This window comes from Prionailurus bengalensis, chromosome D2, assembly GCF_016509475.1.
Source record: "Prionailurus bengalensis isolate Pbe53 chromosome D2, Fcat_Pben_1.1_paternal_pri, whole genome shotgun sequence".
NCBI classification, from domain to species: Eukaryota; Metazoa; Chordata; class Mammalia; order Carnivora; family Felidae; genus Prionailurus; species Prionailurus bengalensis.
The window spans coordinates 82,413,912-82,430,066 of record NC_057351.1 but is presented as its reverse complement, the minus strand read 5'-3'; the positions used below and the strand labels follow the sequence as shown (position 1 = coordinate 82,430,066).

At 52.9% G+C, this 16,155-nt stretch overlaps 1 protein-coding gene across 4 annotated transcripts in view; it reads right to left on the bottom strand.

The window, feature by feature from the left end:
• Positions 1-16,155, bottom strand: part of DOCK1 (dedicator of cytokinesis 1) — a 530,259-nt gene that overhangs the window by 19,336 nt on the left and 494,768 nt on the right. For all 4 annotated transcript variants that reach the window (XM_043597859.1, XM_043597860.1, XM_043597862.1 and 1 more), the window contains 5 exons: positions 15,182-15,266; positions 12,114-12,200; positions 9,206-9,382; positions 7,942-8,025; positions 2,811-2,948 (listed from right to left, as the gene is read on the bottom strand). In XM_043597859.1, coding sequence (XP_043453794.1) covers positions 2,811-2,948; positions 7,942-8,025; positions 9,206-9,382; positions 12,114-12,200; positions 15,182-15,266 — 571 coding nt within the window. The remainder of the gene's footprint in view (positions 1-2,810; positions 2,949-7,941; positions 8,026-9,205; positions 9,383-12,113; positions 12,201-15,181; positions 15,267-16,155) is intronic.

The following is a 16,155-nucleotide window of genomic DNA, read 5'->3' as shown; positions in this document are numbered from 1 at the left end:
CGGCTGGATCCGAAAAATTGACAAAATGGTATATGTCTTTTCTGTGGGGTTTTTATTTTTAAATCCATTTTTTTTAATGGGATGATACTACATTGCTTTTCAAAGTATTCTGAGATGCTCGCAAGTTTTCAGAGCAGATAAGGCAGGAAAGACTCACACCAGACTGCTTTTTATTGTCACATTTCTCAGAGAATGACAAGGACATCTGCCTGTCTCTCTGCTCAAGGGAGGGCTGACTGCAGATCTTGTGTCTGGGGTCCCAGGACGGACTCAGGGAGGCAGCTCCGGGAAACAAAGCAGCCAAGGGGAGAAAATGCACCCTTCATTCGATTCCTGGATCGCCCTCCCAGTAAGCCTGTCTGGCCCCTAGCTGGGCTGGGGTCGGGGGCTGCCCTGGCGGCCCCCTATAGAGAGGTGGTCCGCTTGGTGGGCACGATGCCGTCTCAGGATGTGGTGGATGGAAATCGCTAATCTCCAGCCGAGGACGGCTGCGGTGGAACAGGGGAAACCTGTCCCTGAGTAGGGGGGCAGCCCCCTGCCCCCGCCCACCACCACCCACGCAATAGCCCCACCTCCTGCCCCTGCTTCCCCTCTCCCCTGTGCCCAGCAGCAAGCCTGCGCGGAAGAAATGAATCCCAGCAGAGACAGGAGTATGAAGGGTGCCTGGTGAGCCCGACGGGTTTCTGTCATTTTGAAATAGAAATTATATGAGTGATAAAAGAGGAAGCTTTTCACTTAGTACGAAAACCTGGAGATCTCACAAGTGTGTATTTCTTCGAAGGACTTAAAAGTGGTGTAAAACTTTGGAAGAGACGGACGACGATGCCCTCTGAAATTCTTGCCACCTGACCGTGCTGAGCCGCAGCCCCCGAGCGATCGCGCGGCGCCCCAGGGTTCTGACCGGCGTGAAGGGTCCTCCGGTGCAGCCGGCAGGGGGCACCCTGGTTCCCAAGCCTGTGCACCTGTGGCAGCTCCCGCTGGGCTGGCAGCTCCAGATCCCCGCAGGCTGAGTTTTCAGACCAGAGCCCAGAGGCTGTGTTCTCTTGGCTTTGTCAGGCTCAGACCCTGCTGGGCGCAGGGCAAAGATGCCACGGGGAACTGATGCCCAGCCACAGCAGGCGAGGGCGGTCAGGGCGGGAGAGCGTGCGGGGTAGTCGTAGCCAGATCGGCTCCTTTCTGGGGCCTCTCGGTCTCTTCCCTGCCTCCGACCACACGAGCCAGAGAAAGAAACGCTCTGCCGTGTCAATTACAGAGGAGCGCCTAAAAGCGCAGACTTGGAGGTAGATGGACAGGGTTCAAACTCCATCGGCGGCCGGAGTGACCACTGCCAGGGTATGACCTTGTGTCCCCATTTGTATAACGGGAATGGCCGCGGCGCCTCCCTCATAGTGTTAAGTGGACGAAGCAAGTTCATATCTGCAAACCACTTGGAAAGCTCCCTGGCATATGGTTCGCACTAAATTAGTGTTTGCTAAGTGAGATGAATCTGTGAAGAAAAGAAGGGAGTTCAACAGAAAGAGCAACAGAGAGCTGGAGGGAACAGCAGACAGACGGAATCGGGCCAAACGAGAACCCAGAATGGGCCCTGCATTGGACGCCTGGTTCTTCAGGGACTGGCGGGCAGTGCTGTGCCGTGTGAGAAGCCTTTCGTTGGCAGGAAAGTGGAAGACGTGTGTGCCCTGCCCTCCTTCATGCCACAGGCTTGGGATCCTAGACCGCAAGCCTCGCCGCCTCTTTTTGTCCCGCTGCTGCTTACCTCTGAACGTTGGGAAAGGGCGCCTGGGGTCATCTGCTGTGCCCGACGTCTCCAGAGTCCACGGGCAGTCAAGGTCAGGACCCACCAAGGCTCCCAGAGGCCGTGAGGATACAACCTCACACGACATTGTGGCGCTGGGCCTCGCCCCCGTGTTGCTAAGACATGGCTCACGGACAGCATCTCAAGCCCGCCACTTACACTGTGGCCTGTAAAGACTGTGCCACTATTACCAGGGCTTCTCCTGTCAGATATTTTGCCTCATTACATATTACAGGCCAATCTTTTATCATGAGCTTGACCCCAGCCCCCACTCAGAAACCTTCCACAAACTCTTAGCAAAAGCCCAATTGTGCCCCCGCATCCAGAGCAAAGCCTCCCGCCCCAGATCCGTGTCCCAGGCTCTTGGAGGCTGGGCACCTTTCCAGCTTCTCCTGTGAGTTCTCTTCTGCCCAAGGCACGGCTATGTCTATACTGGCCTCTGGCGTGCCATTCGAGTTCTGACTGCCCAGCCTTTACTGGGTGAGTGAGCCCTTTCTCCCCACTTCCCTGTCTCCAGCTTAACCTTTCCTGGCCTAAACCAATGCCCACTCCTTTAAGAGGTGAAGTCCTTGCTAACAATTTCAGATCTCAGTAACCCACAGCAAACTCGCTTCAAAGACTCTGACTTTGGACTGGGTATAGGCTCCACCTCCGCCTTCGGACATCAAGAGTGCTGTTGCCCTATGTGTTGCTTAACCCTCCGCGGGTGACGTAAGGCTGTAGGTGAGGCCTCTGTGAGGTTTTCTGTTGTCCCACCACTTTAAGGGGAGGTCGTGTTCACAGCAGGTGAGCAGGGTATTTGGTGATCAAGTAAATTCATGAACGCTTACGCACACTGACATTTCCAATCGTTGAAAAGAGTCTGCCGGTTTCCTGGCAGATGGACTTACGAGGGGCCGAGGTCTTTTAAATCCCAAGCAGGCGCCAAATGTACATCTTACTCACTCTGCCCATGGCCTGTCACCATAGGACAATATGACGCAAAGACATCCATTCTGCAAGGCTACCCGCTTACCATGGTTCGGACGCCATATTGCTTTTCCACTTTTTCTTTCAGCTGTTTGAAACAGGCTTCCATTCTCTCGTGAAATGGCCTCAGTGCTTCTGTGACTTTGTCTCCATGAATCCTGATCCCTTCAGCCAAAAATGGAATCTGAAAAACACAGCAGTCAACCCTACTTATTTCCTGGTCAGTGGTCTCGAGAGAGGAGCACACACCAGGCAGAAAGTGGCACTGTGTGCAAAATGCAACTGTTTTGTTTCCAAATCAAACCGTGAATCAAAGTCATCAGCAGGCACATTACCCCCAAAGACCAAAATGTTCAAATTAGAATCCTTTGTGTTTTAAATTGGACACGTTTAGTGCAGTGTGCTCAGCACACGATGGCCACTCAGTGTCTTTGCCTGACTTGACTCCCTTCGGTGGACCAATCCCAGAACAGACTCATCTGTGCTTTTCACGTGAATTTGGGGAGAACTGCATTTTGAATTTGTTTTGCCGTAATTTGACCTATTAGCACAGGGTCAGGTCACGGTGCAAAGATTTTTTTAGCCCAGAAGATAGCCTTTATAGGCGATTGAGAACCCTATTCTAAAATGTAAAAATCTAATTATATGTGATCTATAGTCCTGAAGGATCTTCTTATTTGGAGAGGAAAACCGAATTTATTCTTCCTTAAAACTAAAAATAATCACTTCTCTGCCAACATTGCTGTCACAAAATATCCATGCCAACACTTCACTGCCAAGTGCGGGGATGTAGCTGACCTTTAAAAGCGTCGCAGGGAGACATTTTCATTCCCCAGCCCCAGAGACCCCCCCAGAATCACTGGTGTTGAGGGGCGGGGGTCTAGGGAGGGCTTTCTTTCCCCAGCTTCTGCTTCCCCTCCAGAGGCTCGGACTGGGAGTTAGACATTCTTCACTGCAATCAAGCTAAGAGGCTTCCTCTTAATAACTTATAATTAAATCAAAATACTGATTAAAAACAGATTTTCCTAATATGACAGAACACCAACCTAAATGAGCAGATTTATTAGTAAGAACGATAATAAGCACACAATTGAATTTCATGCGAACAAATTCAAGAAATCTTATCAAGATGAATCAATGCATGAAATGTATTTGGTTGCCATTTATAGCACACAGCGGTTGCCTCTTGTGGTCTCCAGGGAAAGACGGAAGGCGTGCTCCTACGGTACAACCCGTCCAGCAACCCACGCAGCCTGCCCTTGGGCTGCACGGGCACAAAGCTGGTTTTGCCAACCTACACCCAAGGGGCACGTTAGGTATCCCTTTCTGACCAGTTACCGCCAAAAGGACAGCGTGCAGGTGAGACTTCACAGTGGATGCGATGATTTAATATTCCATATGAATTACTCTTGCAGATGGCAGCTTCCCCAGAGCTCGCCACGGTGTGTTCAGGTGCGTCAGTAGAAAATGCTCACATTAATCTTTCTGCTTTCCGAGTCCTGCCGTGGGGCGTAGTAGCAAAGGCGCACTGGGGACAGCTTTTGGTGGGATGGTAAATGGGTCATATCCGTCTGGGTGTGACAGCAAGCGTGGGGTGCTGTCTTGAGGTTCAAGCACAGCCACTGGAGACACCGCAAGCATTCTTCTGTAGAATGGACCTTTTTCAAATATACAAAATGTGGTCTAATAGTTTCTGCAGTTTTTGTTGGTTTGCTTAAGTGCCTTAATTGGCCAGTTTCTTGGACATCAAAGAAGCTACTTGCTGGACTGACGTTAAGTCCATTTGGTCTAGGTTCCTGGTACCTAATGAGCCGCATGAACTTCACTTTGACAGGTGAAATTTATGGGGTATGAGAATTGATCACTTCACCAGGCCCTCGATACAACCTTCTTCTAGGATGGGATTCTGACTCTGTTTTGTGTCTGATTGGGGCTGAACTGCAGCTGAGCATAAGAAGATGCTCTGTGCAAACACTCCAACACATTGGGTGCTTAATATACAAACACAAGCCATGGAATGAGGCCTGAAGTGATCTTTGGAGACCCCGTAGTTGAGAGGGTTCCAACCTGGATGAGCATCAGAGTCTCCCAGCAGGCTCCTAAACTCCACTCCCGGAGTCCTGGTTTGCTCTGGAGTAGATCTCAGGAATCTGCATTTCTTAAAAGTTTTCCAGAGCCCAGAGAGGAGAGAGGACATCCCCAAAGTCACTCCTTGAGTCATTCAAGGTGAGCACGCAGCCTGCTCTCCAAAGACACCCTTCTAAACAGCAGTGCTATATGTGAAGTTTGCCCCTGTGTGTCCCCTACAGAAATTCATGGCCTGCTAGCAGCACAGAACATTTGGAAGCACTGCTCAGGGCTCTAGGAGCACCGTCCCTGGTGACAACAGTCACGCCTGTCATCAGCTGGGGATGACCAGTGAGTTTGGTCTTTTATCTTTGTGCATTTCAAAAGAGAAATATTTGCACAACATAGAGGTTAAGTACAAGTCTGTACGGATTCATCTTTGGACACGTGGCAGGGATGCTTAACAAGGCTTTCTTGGGGAAGGACAGAGTCGTGCCTTTGAGGAAGGGGCTGGGGCTCGCTCGTGACCTGGCATCAGCTGTAAACTTGGAAGAAGCCCACAGACGGCAGTCACTAGCTCCCATCTGGGAGAAGCGTGTCAGGACCATCCTGGTTGGGGGAAGGCAACAGCAAAATGGAGAGCTGCCTGGCGCTTAACACCCAGCCTTCACAAACGATTTTAGGCATGGAGATATGTTTATTGCACATCAGTGATGGAAACTCTGCCAACAAGTCCTTGGGATTCCCAAGAGAAAACCTCACTCTGCCCTGATGCGAGTTTCCAGAAAAAAAAAAAAAAACCAACATACTAACAAACAAAAACGGAAGACAGCATCCTGTTAACCCCAAACTTCTTATTTTTAATGACCGTATGACTCAATTACACCCAAGTATGAGTTTCCAAACATTTGCAAATGAAAGCAAAGTCACAGGTAATGTGTTGAATATGTATTTTTCATCACTCTTTGATTTAATGAAGTTGCTGGAAAATGGATTCCTTCTTCCAGCTTTCCTGTGAGCTGCTTTAAAATTCATCCTTTAATATAGTTATTAGGGGTGATGACATAAAGTTCTCTCTGGGGAACAAATTATTTTCCTCTGTAGGACTTGAAACTCTTAAAATCCAATTTGCTGTAAAAGCTTACAAGAAAAAAAAAATCAATACAACTTTTGCCGACCAAACTAGTTTTTGGGTGGCAATGATTTTATAGCCTTCAATGGAGTTTGAATTTTGTGGCCTTTGGTTTCTACAACCTCTAAAATGGAATCGAATCGTTCAGGCTTTTACACTCTCTTTTTAGAAACAGAGGGAGGCTGTCCACAGGAGGCTTACATTTCATGCAGAGAACCATCCTTGGCCAACAAGAGCCCTGGGCCCAGCTCCCAGGGTTTCTTATCACAAAGTAATTCCGATGCAAATAGATGCCTACAGATCTGTGGCAAGGTCACATCCATTAGGATGGCTTGTTGTAAAATACCAAACCAAAACAAAACCAGAAAATGACAACTATTGACAAAAACATGGAGGATGCGGTTCCTCAAAAGATTAACAACAGAATTACCATTTGATCCAGAAATCCCACTTCTGGATATGCACACAGAAGAAATAAAAGCAAGGAAAAAACCAGATACCTGTGCACCCATGTTCACAGCAAGATTATTCGCGACCGACCCAAAGTCGAAGTAACTTAAGTGTCCACTGACAGACGAATGGACAAACAAAACGTGGTGCATTCATCCAATGGAATGTTCTTTAGCCCAAAAAAGAAGGAATTTCTGGCACAGGCTACCACTTGGATGAACATTGAAGACATCATGCTGAGTGAAATCAACCGGTCCCGGAAGGACAAATACCATAGGACTCTACTTACGTGAGGTACCTAGAATGATCAGATCCATGGAGACAGAAGGGTGGTTTCCAAGGGAGGGGAGAACGGAGGGTTAGCGAAGAGATTTTTGGCAAGATGGCAAGATGGAGGGAAGGGAAGGTTGCACAACAATGTGAATGTCCTTAATGCTGCTGAACCTACTCTGAATTGGTTAAGATGTTATGTTATATGTTAGGTATATTTTATTACAAGGAAACATACATATATTGTAAGTCGGCTCAAATCCAGAGCTCAGCCCCACTCGACCCTGAGAGGTCACACTGGCTAGCGTGCTGCTGATGAAGAAGCCACTGAGGTGAGGCTCTGGGAAGGCCAGGGTCAAAGTGACCACACAGATGTCTCCTCAGAGGTACAGCCTCACCTGTGTCAGGGCCCCAAGTGGCAGCCTGGGAGCCCCGGCCCAACAAAGTGGCCTGGGGTCTGCTGCTGGCCAGGCGCAGGGTGACCCCGGCCTCCACCCTCCCTCAGCCCCCTTTACTCAGCCTGCTGTGTGGGGATTAGGTCAGCCAGTACCCTCCTCGCCGCCCACATGATAAAACGGAGCCTGAGAAGGTGAGCCGTCCTCAGTACACGGCAAGTGTAGACAGAGCTCCAGGAGAACCGGTCTGGATGTACCCCCCCCCCCCCCCCCCCGCCACCAGGCTCACGAAGTGAACAAGTTACTTCCCACTGGACACAAGACACCCTCTGGACCTGTCCTTCTAAGACCAGTTCCCTCTAAGGAAAGACTCAGAGGCCTCCGGAGTAGAGAAGCACAATAATAACATACAGAATTACAGCAGGGAGAACACAAAGGAGGACCCCCCCCCCAGACCCCCACCAGGGAGAACATGACGGGTGGATGCTCTGCAGTGGCCCACCTGTGCCTCCCACGTAGGCAGCACGGGCGAGAGCGCCTTTCCAGGGACAGGCTGCGGCCTCTCACACTCTGTTCTGTCAACACCACACAGAGATTTTCTAGCAGAGACAGATCAGGCTCATTTGCAAGAGAGGACTTTCTGTGTGTTCAGATTCACAACTGCAGCCTAGGAGTTGAGTTAATCACGGCAGTGGTGGTGGTGGGGGTGGGGGGGTGGTTCTCGGGGGACAAACACGGCTGCACGCACTGTGGCCGATGTCCACACTGGCTGGCATGTGTGCTGAGGTGGCCTGGGTGGCTGCGGGTCTCGACTCGGCTCTTCTCCCCGCTGCGGCCCAGCTGGGAGGCCATCAGACACTTACCTGCCATGCAATCAGGTCTTTGAGCTTCTCAATCTTCTCATGGGCCTCTGGATGTTCCTGCAGGTACCGCTCTGTGAAGAAGGCCTGTGGAGACAGGGAGAGCCACTCAGCACGCCGCTCACCCGACCCACGTTTTTACGCCTGACCCTGGGGACAGAACCGTGTATACAACAGACCCGCCTCTCGCAGGGAATGGACCTTCCCCAGCGCTCGGCGCGAAATGTCTGGTTAGGTCCAACGCAACAAGTGGAGTGAACGGGCAGCCCGGGGGGCGACATAGGGTGGCACCTCTGTCCTCGGAAGCCAGCAAAGCCACAGCTGACCTGGATCGCTCAGCCCGCTGGGTGGTGGCTCCCCAGCCGTTTGCCTGCCCCTGACTCCCCCCCTAGACCCTGCCCTGGGCCTGCCCTACACCTAACGGCTGCTGAGGGCAGAGTGCTCCCTCCTTGCCCAGGACAGTCACCCCTGTTAGCTGGCTCTCCGGAGGTGCCCTTTTTGTCTCAGCTCTTACTCCTGCTGGACAAGGGCTCAGCACACTCTTCTGGGAAGGGCCTCGACTCTGCCATTGTTAGGTCGGGAAAACAGCCCCAGACACTAAGGAATGAAAGGCCACGGCCAAGTTCCAGACCTGAGTACTAAAACAGGGAGCGGGGCCGTCCCGGGGCCTCAGTCGATTAAATGGCCGACTCTTGATTTTGGCCCAGGCCATGACCGTGGGGGATTCCCAAGGCCCTGCTTGTGATTCTCCCTCCCTCTCTCTCTGCCCTTCTCCTGCTCGTGCTGTCTGTCTCTCTCTCTCTCAAAATAAGTGAACTTAAAAAAACGTAGACTCCTGGTCTGGACCACACCCTGTGTCCTTGACTTCTGCCCATTCCTACTGAGATATTTTCCAGGGAGACCAGTCGTCCTTCTTCCCCTACCTCCCACGCCCACCTATCCCAGATGTTCTAATTCTTTCGTCTTTGGCTAAAACTCTATCTCTTGGCTTTTAATGATCCCAGAACTCTTGAAAGCCACCTGAGGGCAGCTCTGTAGAGCTCCATCAACCCAACCTGGGGGGGACAATGTCCAGGGGAGTCACGCTCGGGGTCGGGCCTGGACCTTCTACAGCCGGCATAGGGTGCCTCTGGGAGCGCCCGGCCTGGCCTTGGTGCAGTCCCTGCTGAGATGGGTCAGTGAGAGCAGCGAAGTTTCAGGGCTTGGACATAAGAGTCCGGAGACAGTCTGTCCCAGGACAGGGCCGTACTGCGGGCATGTCACGTGCCTTTTCATAATTCGCAAAGCCTCCCATGACGGCAGGGTCCACGATGCCGTTGAGGAGCATGGAGAGGGGGTTGATGGGGAGGCTGGGGTCGTGCAGGTGCTGCTGAACCATGCTGTTCATCTTGTCGTTGGTCAGCTGCATGGTCTCGATGGCGTTCTCCAGGGGGCTGATCTCCACCTGCGGGGAAGAAGGAAGACGTGACTTGAGGCCAGCTGCGTCCACGGCACCAGGGGCCTCTGGTGAGGAGCATTTCCAACTGGGGCCAGGCTTCCTATTCCCCCATGCACCTTTCTTCCCGGGGGGTTTGCTGGGAAGGGTCCCTTATCACCCAAACAACAGCAACTGGGTATTTTAGCATCGTGTCGTTGTGCATTTCCAAGGGCGTGGCCCTCACACACAAATCCCAAAGGGATCATACGAGGCTGTCTGGCTCTGATGTGTGTGTGTGCATATGTGTGTGGGTGCGCGTGTGTACATGCGTGTGTGCCTGCGTGTGTTTGCACATGTGATCTGCTTGTTTAAAAATGGGTAAGGTTTTGAGAAATTTTGAGCAATCTGGCAGTGTCCCTGAGGCAGGAGGCCTAGGCACTGTGTAAGCCCCCTGTGCCTGTTTGGTCAGGGAGGCGGAGGAGGGCTCTATGCTGGTCTCTACATCAGATCCCGTACCCTCTTATGAGGGAACGGCTTCACCATCCCAGGGAGAGCACATCACCACTTCCAACGGCCCCTTGTAGGAAAACCTGCCACTGGTGGGCGGGACCTTTACTGTAGGAGGCAGGGGACCGCCGTCCATCCTGCAAATGCCCTCCTCTCTCTGGGGGCCCGCAGCTCCCTGCAAGGCCCAGCCGAGCACGCCTCGCTAGCTCAGCGCTAAGGTGTCATGAAAACACGGCCGGGTTTAAAACAGTCACGACCCCTTCCCGCCAGGCCTCTCTCTGATAGATGCTCAGAGCCACACCCAGGGGTGATCTCAACACATGATCATTTTGGTCCTTCCCAAAGAAGCGGGATGGGTCCCCACCCGAGCCTGGGAACCCCAGGGCCTCTGCAGCAAGGAGCAAAGCAGAACAGCCTGCTTTCTTCCTGCTGCAGCTTCCGGGGTGGAGGGGGGGGGTGTTTGATGGACAGAGGGGAGCAGGGGTAGCGGGGACTTGAGCAGGGACAAGTCTGCTCACGGCCGGTCCCAGATTCAAGAGGGATGCTCGGAATCACCGTGGGGGAAGCCACCTGCTTTGCTGGCCCTGTGCTGCCCGGGGGCTGATGGACGGGCTGTAACACACAGAAAGGTGGCTGGCCACGTGCCAGCGGGCCCGCTGCCCCCGGGTGTCCCCGAGCCTGAACAGCACGTATCGCACAACCGCCATTGTCGCCGCATCCCTGGCTTTGTCAGACCCTGGAACGCAGCGTCCCAGGCACACGGCTTTGCCAAGTCAACACAGCAGGGTGGTTTTCCATTGTGACCCACTGCTAACTCCCTGCTGAGGATCCCCTTTGCCTCAAGAAGGAACAGCTTCCTATTTTTGTCCAACAGCTAGGGCTAGCTGCCACCCCACACGCATCCCATGACAGCCCGTCCCAGGAGGCATGCACAAGGTGGGGGGGGGGGGGGTAGGGGGAGGCAGGTGTCGGCAGCGGCAGCTCGGTTCTGCCGCTCTGGGATTATTCAGCTTCCAGCCTCTTAGTTTGTTAAAAATGGCAAACAGAGCCGGTGGCGGAACCACATCTTTACAGAAAGTCGGGGCTCACCCCTCTCCACTTCCGAGCTGTTAAGCGCCTTCCTCTGGAAATCTGGCTGGCTCACGAAATCCCCGATTACTGAGGGCTTTGGGCAGAGGCTCATTAGGAAGATTAGTGCCTGTTTATGCGAAGTCCCCCACTCTGTCTTCTCACGCACGTACGTCACCAGCTCTAAATGGTGCCAGCAAAGGCTTGCATTTCTGCCACCTGCCACAAATCTGAGCCTTCCATCCATCAGGGCCCGCCTGGGTGCTATGGGGGGCCCGGAGCGGGAGCTCCCAGAGCAGAAAATGGAAGTGCCCAAGGCAGGGACAGGCAGAGAGACCCGGGGCTCCAGAGAAGGAGGAGGGGGCACCTGGGAATGGGGGGTGCGGATGTGGCCCAGAGCTCTGACTGGCACGGATGAGGGACACGAGGGGAAACAGGGCTGAGAAGAGAGGCTCCAGCCACATTCAGGAACCAAATCAGGAGTTTCCGGGGGCCTCCTTCTAAACTAAATGGTAGGCACCACCCCTCTGGATAAGATCCTGCTGGCTGAAAACAAAAGGCATTAGACACACGAGAAAACAGACACATTTCAATCAGATCTCTTTATCCAGGCAAATGCCACTCCCTGATACGTCTATAGGTTCAGTAGGAATCTGCTGCCTGCTTCTGGCTGGGGTAGAAGAGACTGCCCCATAGCTCACCACTGGGGCAAGGCAAAAAAGTTTAGCTAATGAGATGTGAGTCATTATTTCTTTAAAAAGTGCCAGAGAGGGGTATATTCTCGAGCTATTTTTATTTGAAATGAGCAAGTACTATTAATCAAGTTGTTTGTCATGTAAATGGCAATAAAACCATCAGGAAGAAAGACCTTGAAACGTGTATGTAAATTGGAACTTGTCTCACACTTTTCATGTCGTTAACAGAGAGAGCTGTCAAAGCAGTGCAGGCTTTACATATTTCGGAAGGAGAAACGAAATCTTCGTTCCGGTTTCCTTGTAAGCCGGACCTGGTTGTGATCACCCAGCATTTCTGCTACAACCTTCGTGGACGAGGAGGGCTGATACCCCGAGGAACTCACGGGCTGGTTGTGGGTTAGGTCTCGTCTGACCTGGGGTCGCGGCGTGCGTACCGCACCCCGGAAGAGAGGGTATAGGACGGGGTCCCTTCTGGGGGGTATCCTTACCATGAAAACAGATTTGACCTCAAACCACCTTAGAATTCCAGGTAATTTGTACGCTGTTGTGTATATGGTCCTCTCGATCCACATGTTCTGCAAAGGGAACACACACATGGGATCTGTCAGGAGAAGGGTGTGAGCAGGGTGACAAGTCTCTGCGGGGCAAAGTCCTCCGGGCAGGACAGCTCTTCCCAGGACGGACCGCAAGTGGCCCTTCCACGTGCTCTGCGGGGCAGGTCTGCTCCGAGGTTAAGACCAAGGCTCCGCTTATCGGTCAGATGGTCACACGAGGCCCAGCAGTGTCCCCTGCTTTGTGGGCCAAGGGTGCCAGCCTCTCTGACATCTGGGCAAAGAAAACAGACCAGGAGAGTCAGGGAGAGTTCTGGACGTCAAAATGAGGGAAGCTCCCTCTGAGGAAATAGGTTTGTGGAAAGGCTCCAAGGACTTCTCCGTTAGCCATACTTTGCGTTACACTCAAAGGCAGAAAGGCTTTAAGGAAAACCTTAGTCCACTTTTTCTGATACGAATCAATCCGTATTTCAGGCTTACATTTTTCTCTTGCACAACCAATACCCATTTACATGAAACACTAAGGATATGGAAAAAATCAGAGATGATGGCTTGAACAATTTCACTATCGGTTGCTCAAGACTTCTTACTAAGCGTGACAAAACACGCGTATTGCCAGTAACTACCATTTTATAATCCATATTCTTCGTAGAATAGTACGTTATGTGCTGTGGGAAACTGCTTCAAGCCAGTAAATGTAACCGCATGCTGCGCAGAAGCCCGTGCCGGGGGTCTTGCCCGCCCCCCCCCCTTCTGCCAGCGTCCAGCTTGTGGCAACCTCGTCCCTGCAATGGGCCATCGCTGGGCAGTGCGACGCTGTCAGCAGCGGTCCTGACGTAAAGAGCTGGGACAGTGGAGTGTCAACAATTCCAGAGAGCTGGACTGGATCCCAGAGAGGCTTCTATCCCTGGCTTCTGAGGCTCCGGAGGGGAGAGGGAAGGGGACCAGCCGAGGCCTCCCTCCTGTCTCCCCAGCTAAAGCTTCTTCTGGCCCCAGGAGGCGGCTCCCCCAGGTGCCTGTCCTAGAAAACAGCAGCCTGTGCCCTGAGAGCATCCGGACCACGCCTGCGGGGCGTCCCCAGGGGCCAACACAGCCTGGGTCGGGTCCCGGGGTCCCACCTCGGGCTTCCCGACCAGCCAGCCCTGGCTAACTCAGGCGCTCTCTCTCCGCCTCCCTCCTCCCCTGCTGGCCCGTTGGTTCCCAGAGCTTCACCCCTTGCTGAGTGGCCACCCCGAGTGCTGGGCCAGGTGGGGACAGCCTTCCCGGTGCCCGGCCCCTGGAGCCAGGCCGCCTGCAGCAGGGCCGAGCCTGCCTTCTCATGGCTGCAAAAAGCCTCGTGCTTATCTGGAAGCCTTAGGCTTTATCCGGTGTGTGAAAGACTAAATCCTGTGGCTTCTGAAAGCCTCCTCCAAGTGTGAGGGCCTAACAGGGCCATTAGGGGATTTCAGGGCCATTTAAAAGGAGCGCAGCCCCCGAGGCTTTAGTGCAGCCCCAAATGTCAGGAGTCTCGGTTTTTCTGAGCTTTGTCCCAATTGGCTGCACACCCATCGGCAATTCGCTTGACCTCCTTGTGCCTCTTTCTTTACGGTATGAGAATATACATGACTGCTGGATATGAGAGGTGTGAGGGAAATTCAAGAAACTGCCCATAAATCCCACAGTCGAGAGACGCTCCATAAACGAGAGTGCTGTTGCCACGGGACCCTGACAGAGACCGCCAGAAAGCCACCGCCCTTGGCGCTGGTGTCTTGATTGGGCAGTGCCTCACTCGTCCCCTCCCTATTACAGGCCACGCCACAGTGACCAGTTTCCAGGCAGGCCCGGGATGCCGGCATTAACCAAGAAGCACGGTCTTCGTTTGGAGAAACCGGCGTGCTACGTGGGAAAGACTAGAATTCACGGAATGCAAACTCAAGCGGACACACAGGAAACGGCTCGGGGCAGGAAGGGCCGGCCCTCCAGCGCTGTGACTGGACACTGTCAGGCATTGCCCTGAGGACCGAAGAGTCCAGGAAACTTAGGGCTTCAAGGGGCGGCTGGGTAGAGGCAACTTTGCTGGAAGGGCTCCAAACTTCTCTCCGGGCCAGCAGCGGGGTGTAACTGACCTTTCGCCTCCTGTACCCCTCCTGACTGCGGGCAGGGGGACGTGGCTCCCAGCAGTGCCACCGGTCCCCCACCGAGGGCCCCCGTGGCCAATGCCTCCCTGTCTAGGGATTTCCAGAGGAGGCTTGCCGGGCAGAAGGAGGGAGAAATGTTAACGTTTAAAAAAACTGTGCTTTTTCTCAAAGAATTGATTTATTCTTTGCAAACGGAATCCATTCAACCAGCTGTAGGCGCATTTTTTAAAAGGCTGCAAAAATCTGTGCTAACATTTCCGTGACTAATGCAGGGGACAGACATTTGGCAGCGTGTGATTGGTTGCCACAACTAGGGAGGTGCCACCAGCATCGATCAGGTAGAGGGTCAGGGATGCTGTGGCCCTGTCACATAGAATTACCCGGCCCACGACTCAGTGGTATCCGGGCGCACCTGTTACCTTGCGCTTCAGGGAAATTCAGGCGTTGGACAGCGAGCATCTGGGTCTCTGCCCTGCTCACCTCTGACTGCTTGTCATCTGCAAACAGCTGCATAAAGGGCTCGGCCCCTCCGTGTGCCTGTTTGTATCAGAGGCACCACCCGCAGGGTGTTCCCGGCCCCGGGGGCCCAGACGGAGACAACTCAGAGAAGTCCAGGAGGGAAGCAAGTGTGCCCGGGGCGCAAGAAGTGGGACCACAGCACTTGCCCTTTCTGATAACTCGGAAGGCCTTGGCCACATCCTTCGTGAGATGTTCATCATTTCACTACATTTGAAGGGGTTAGGGTTTGGTTTTGGGATTTCTGCACCCAGGCCACAAAGACCTCTAACGCTGCACCGTGCTCGCCTTTGAGGCCCGTTCTCCACCGGCAGTTTCGCAGGCGGCGGGATGAGTGAGTTCTTTGGGATTTTTTTGGTTGTTGTTTCTTACCGCAAATTCATTGTCTGGGTTTTTCTCTCCCTTGCGGATCGGCCGAGAATATTCAAATCGCTGGACCTCGTTCACCCTGTAAAAACTGTATAGAGACAGATAGATCGTTAGACATTTAACCCCCAACGCGGCCGATCTGCTTTCAGACGTGGGGTCTGGCCTGGCGACAGGTCACTGCATCCCTTAAAATATCCCCAACCTTGACCCGGAGCGATGGCTGTGGCTTTCTCTCCCCGCCAGGCTTGGAAGAGAGATGTTGGCGGGTGGAAAAATGACCCTGAGGTTTTGCCTCTTCCCTGTCCCTGGAAACCTTCCGGGGAGAAAAGATGCTGAGTAAGAGACGGGCACACACAGAGAAGAGGGGAAGCAAGGAGGGTGGAAACAGGCCTGAGCTCCCCGCTCTTGTGTTTCCTACTTCAACATCTTAATTCATAATTTATCACTTTCATATAGTGAATCAACAATTAGTTATTAGTAAGTTATTAACAAATTTTAAAGTATGTGTTTATTATTTTTAAAAAGGCCTTGCGTACCTTGGTTTCAGGTCTACGGAAGGCAGGGCCTACAAGCAGCGAGACATGCATGCATGGTACAGGTGTGTACCTTCTGTCCCTGGGGAGGGGGAGGCTTCCACACGTGTACGAGAGCCCGACTTACTCGTCCCCTGCACTGAAAGGCAGGTGGCCTCCCCACATCACAGGGAAGCAGCTAAGCATAAGCTACCGTTCACTATTTGCTCCAATGCCTCTTGCTGAGATAGACTGTGGCAAACCTCAAAGTGTGTGCCTTGTGGAAGCAATCGTTCATCAATACAGAACCCTGGCTGCCTTTCCATTATGGCTAACAAGAGGTTAAAGAGAGGAGAGTGAATTTTGAGGAAGAACACAACCCACCAGACTTCAGGATACGAAAGAAACAGATTCGGAGCACTATCAGGCCATTGAAGAGGTTAATTTCTTAACCAGAACATGCAT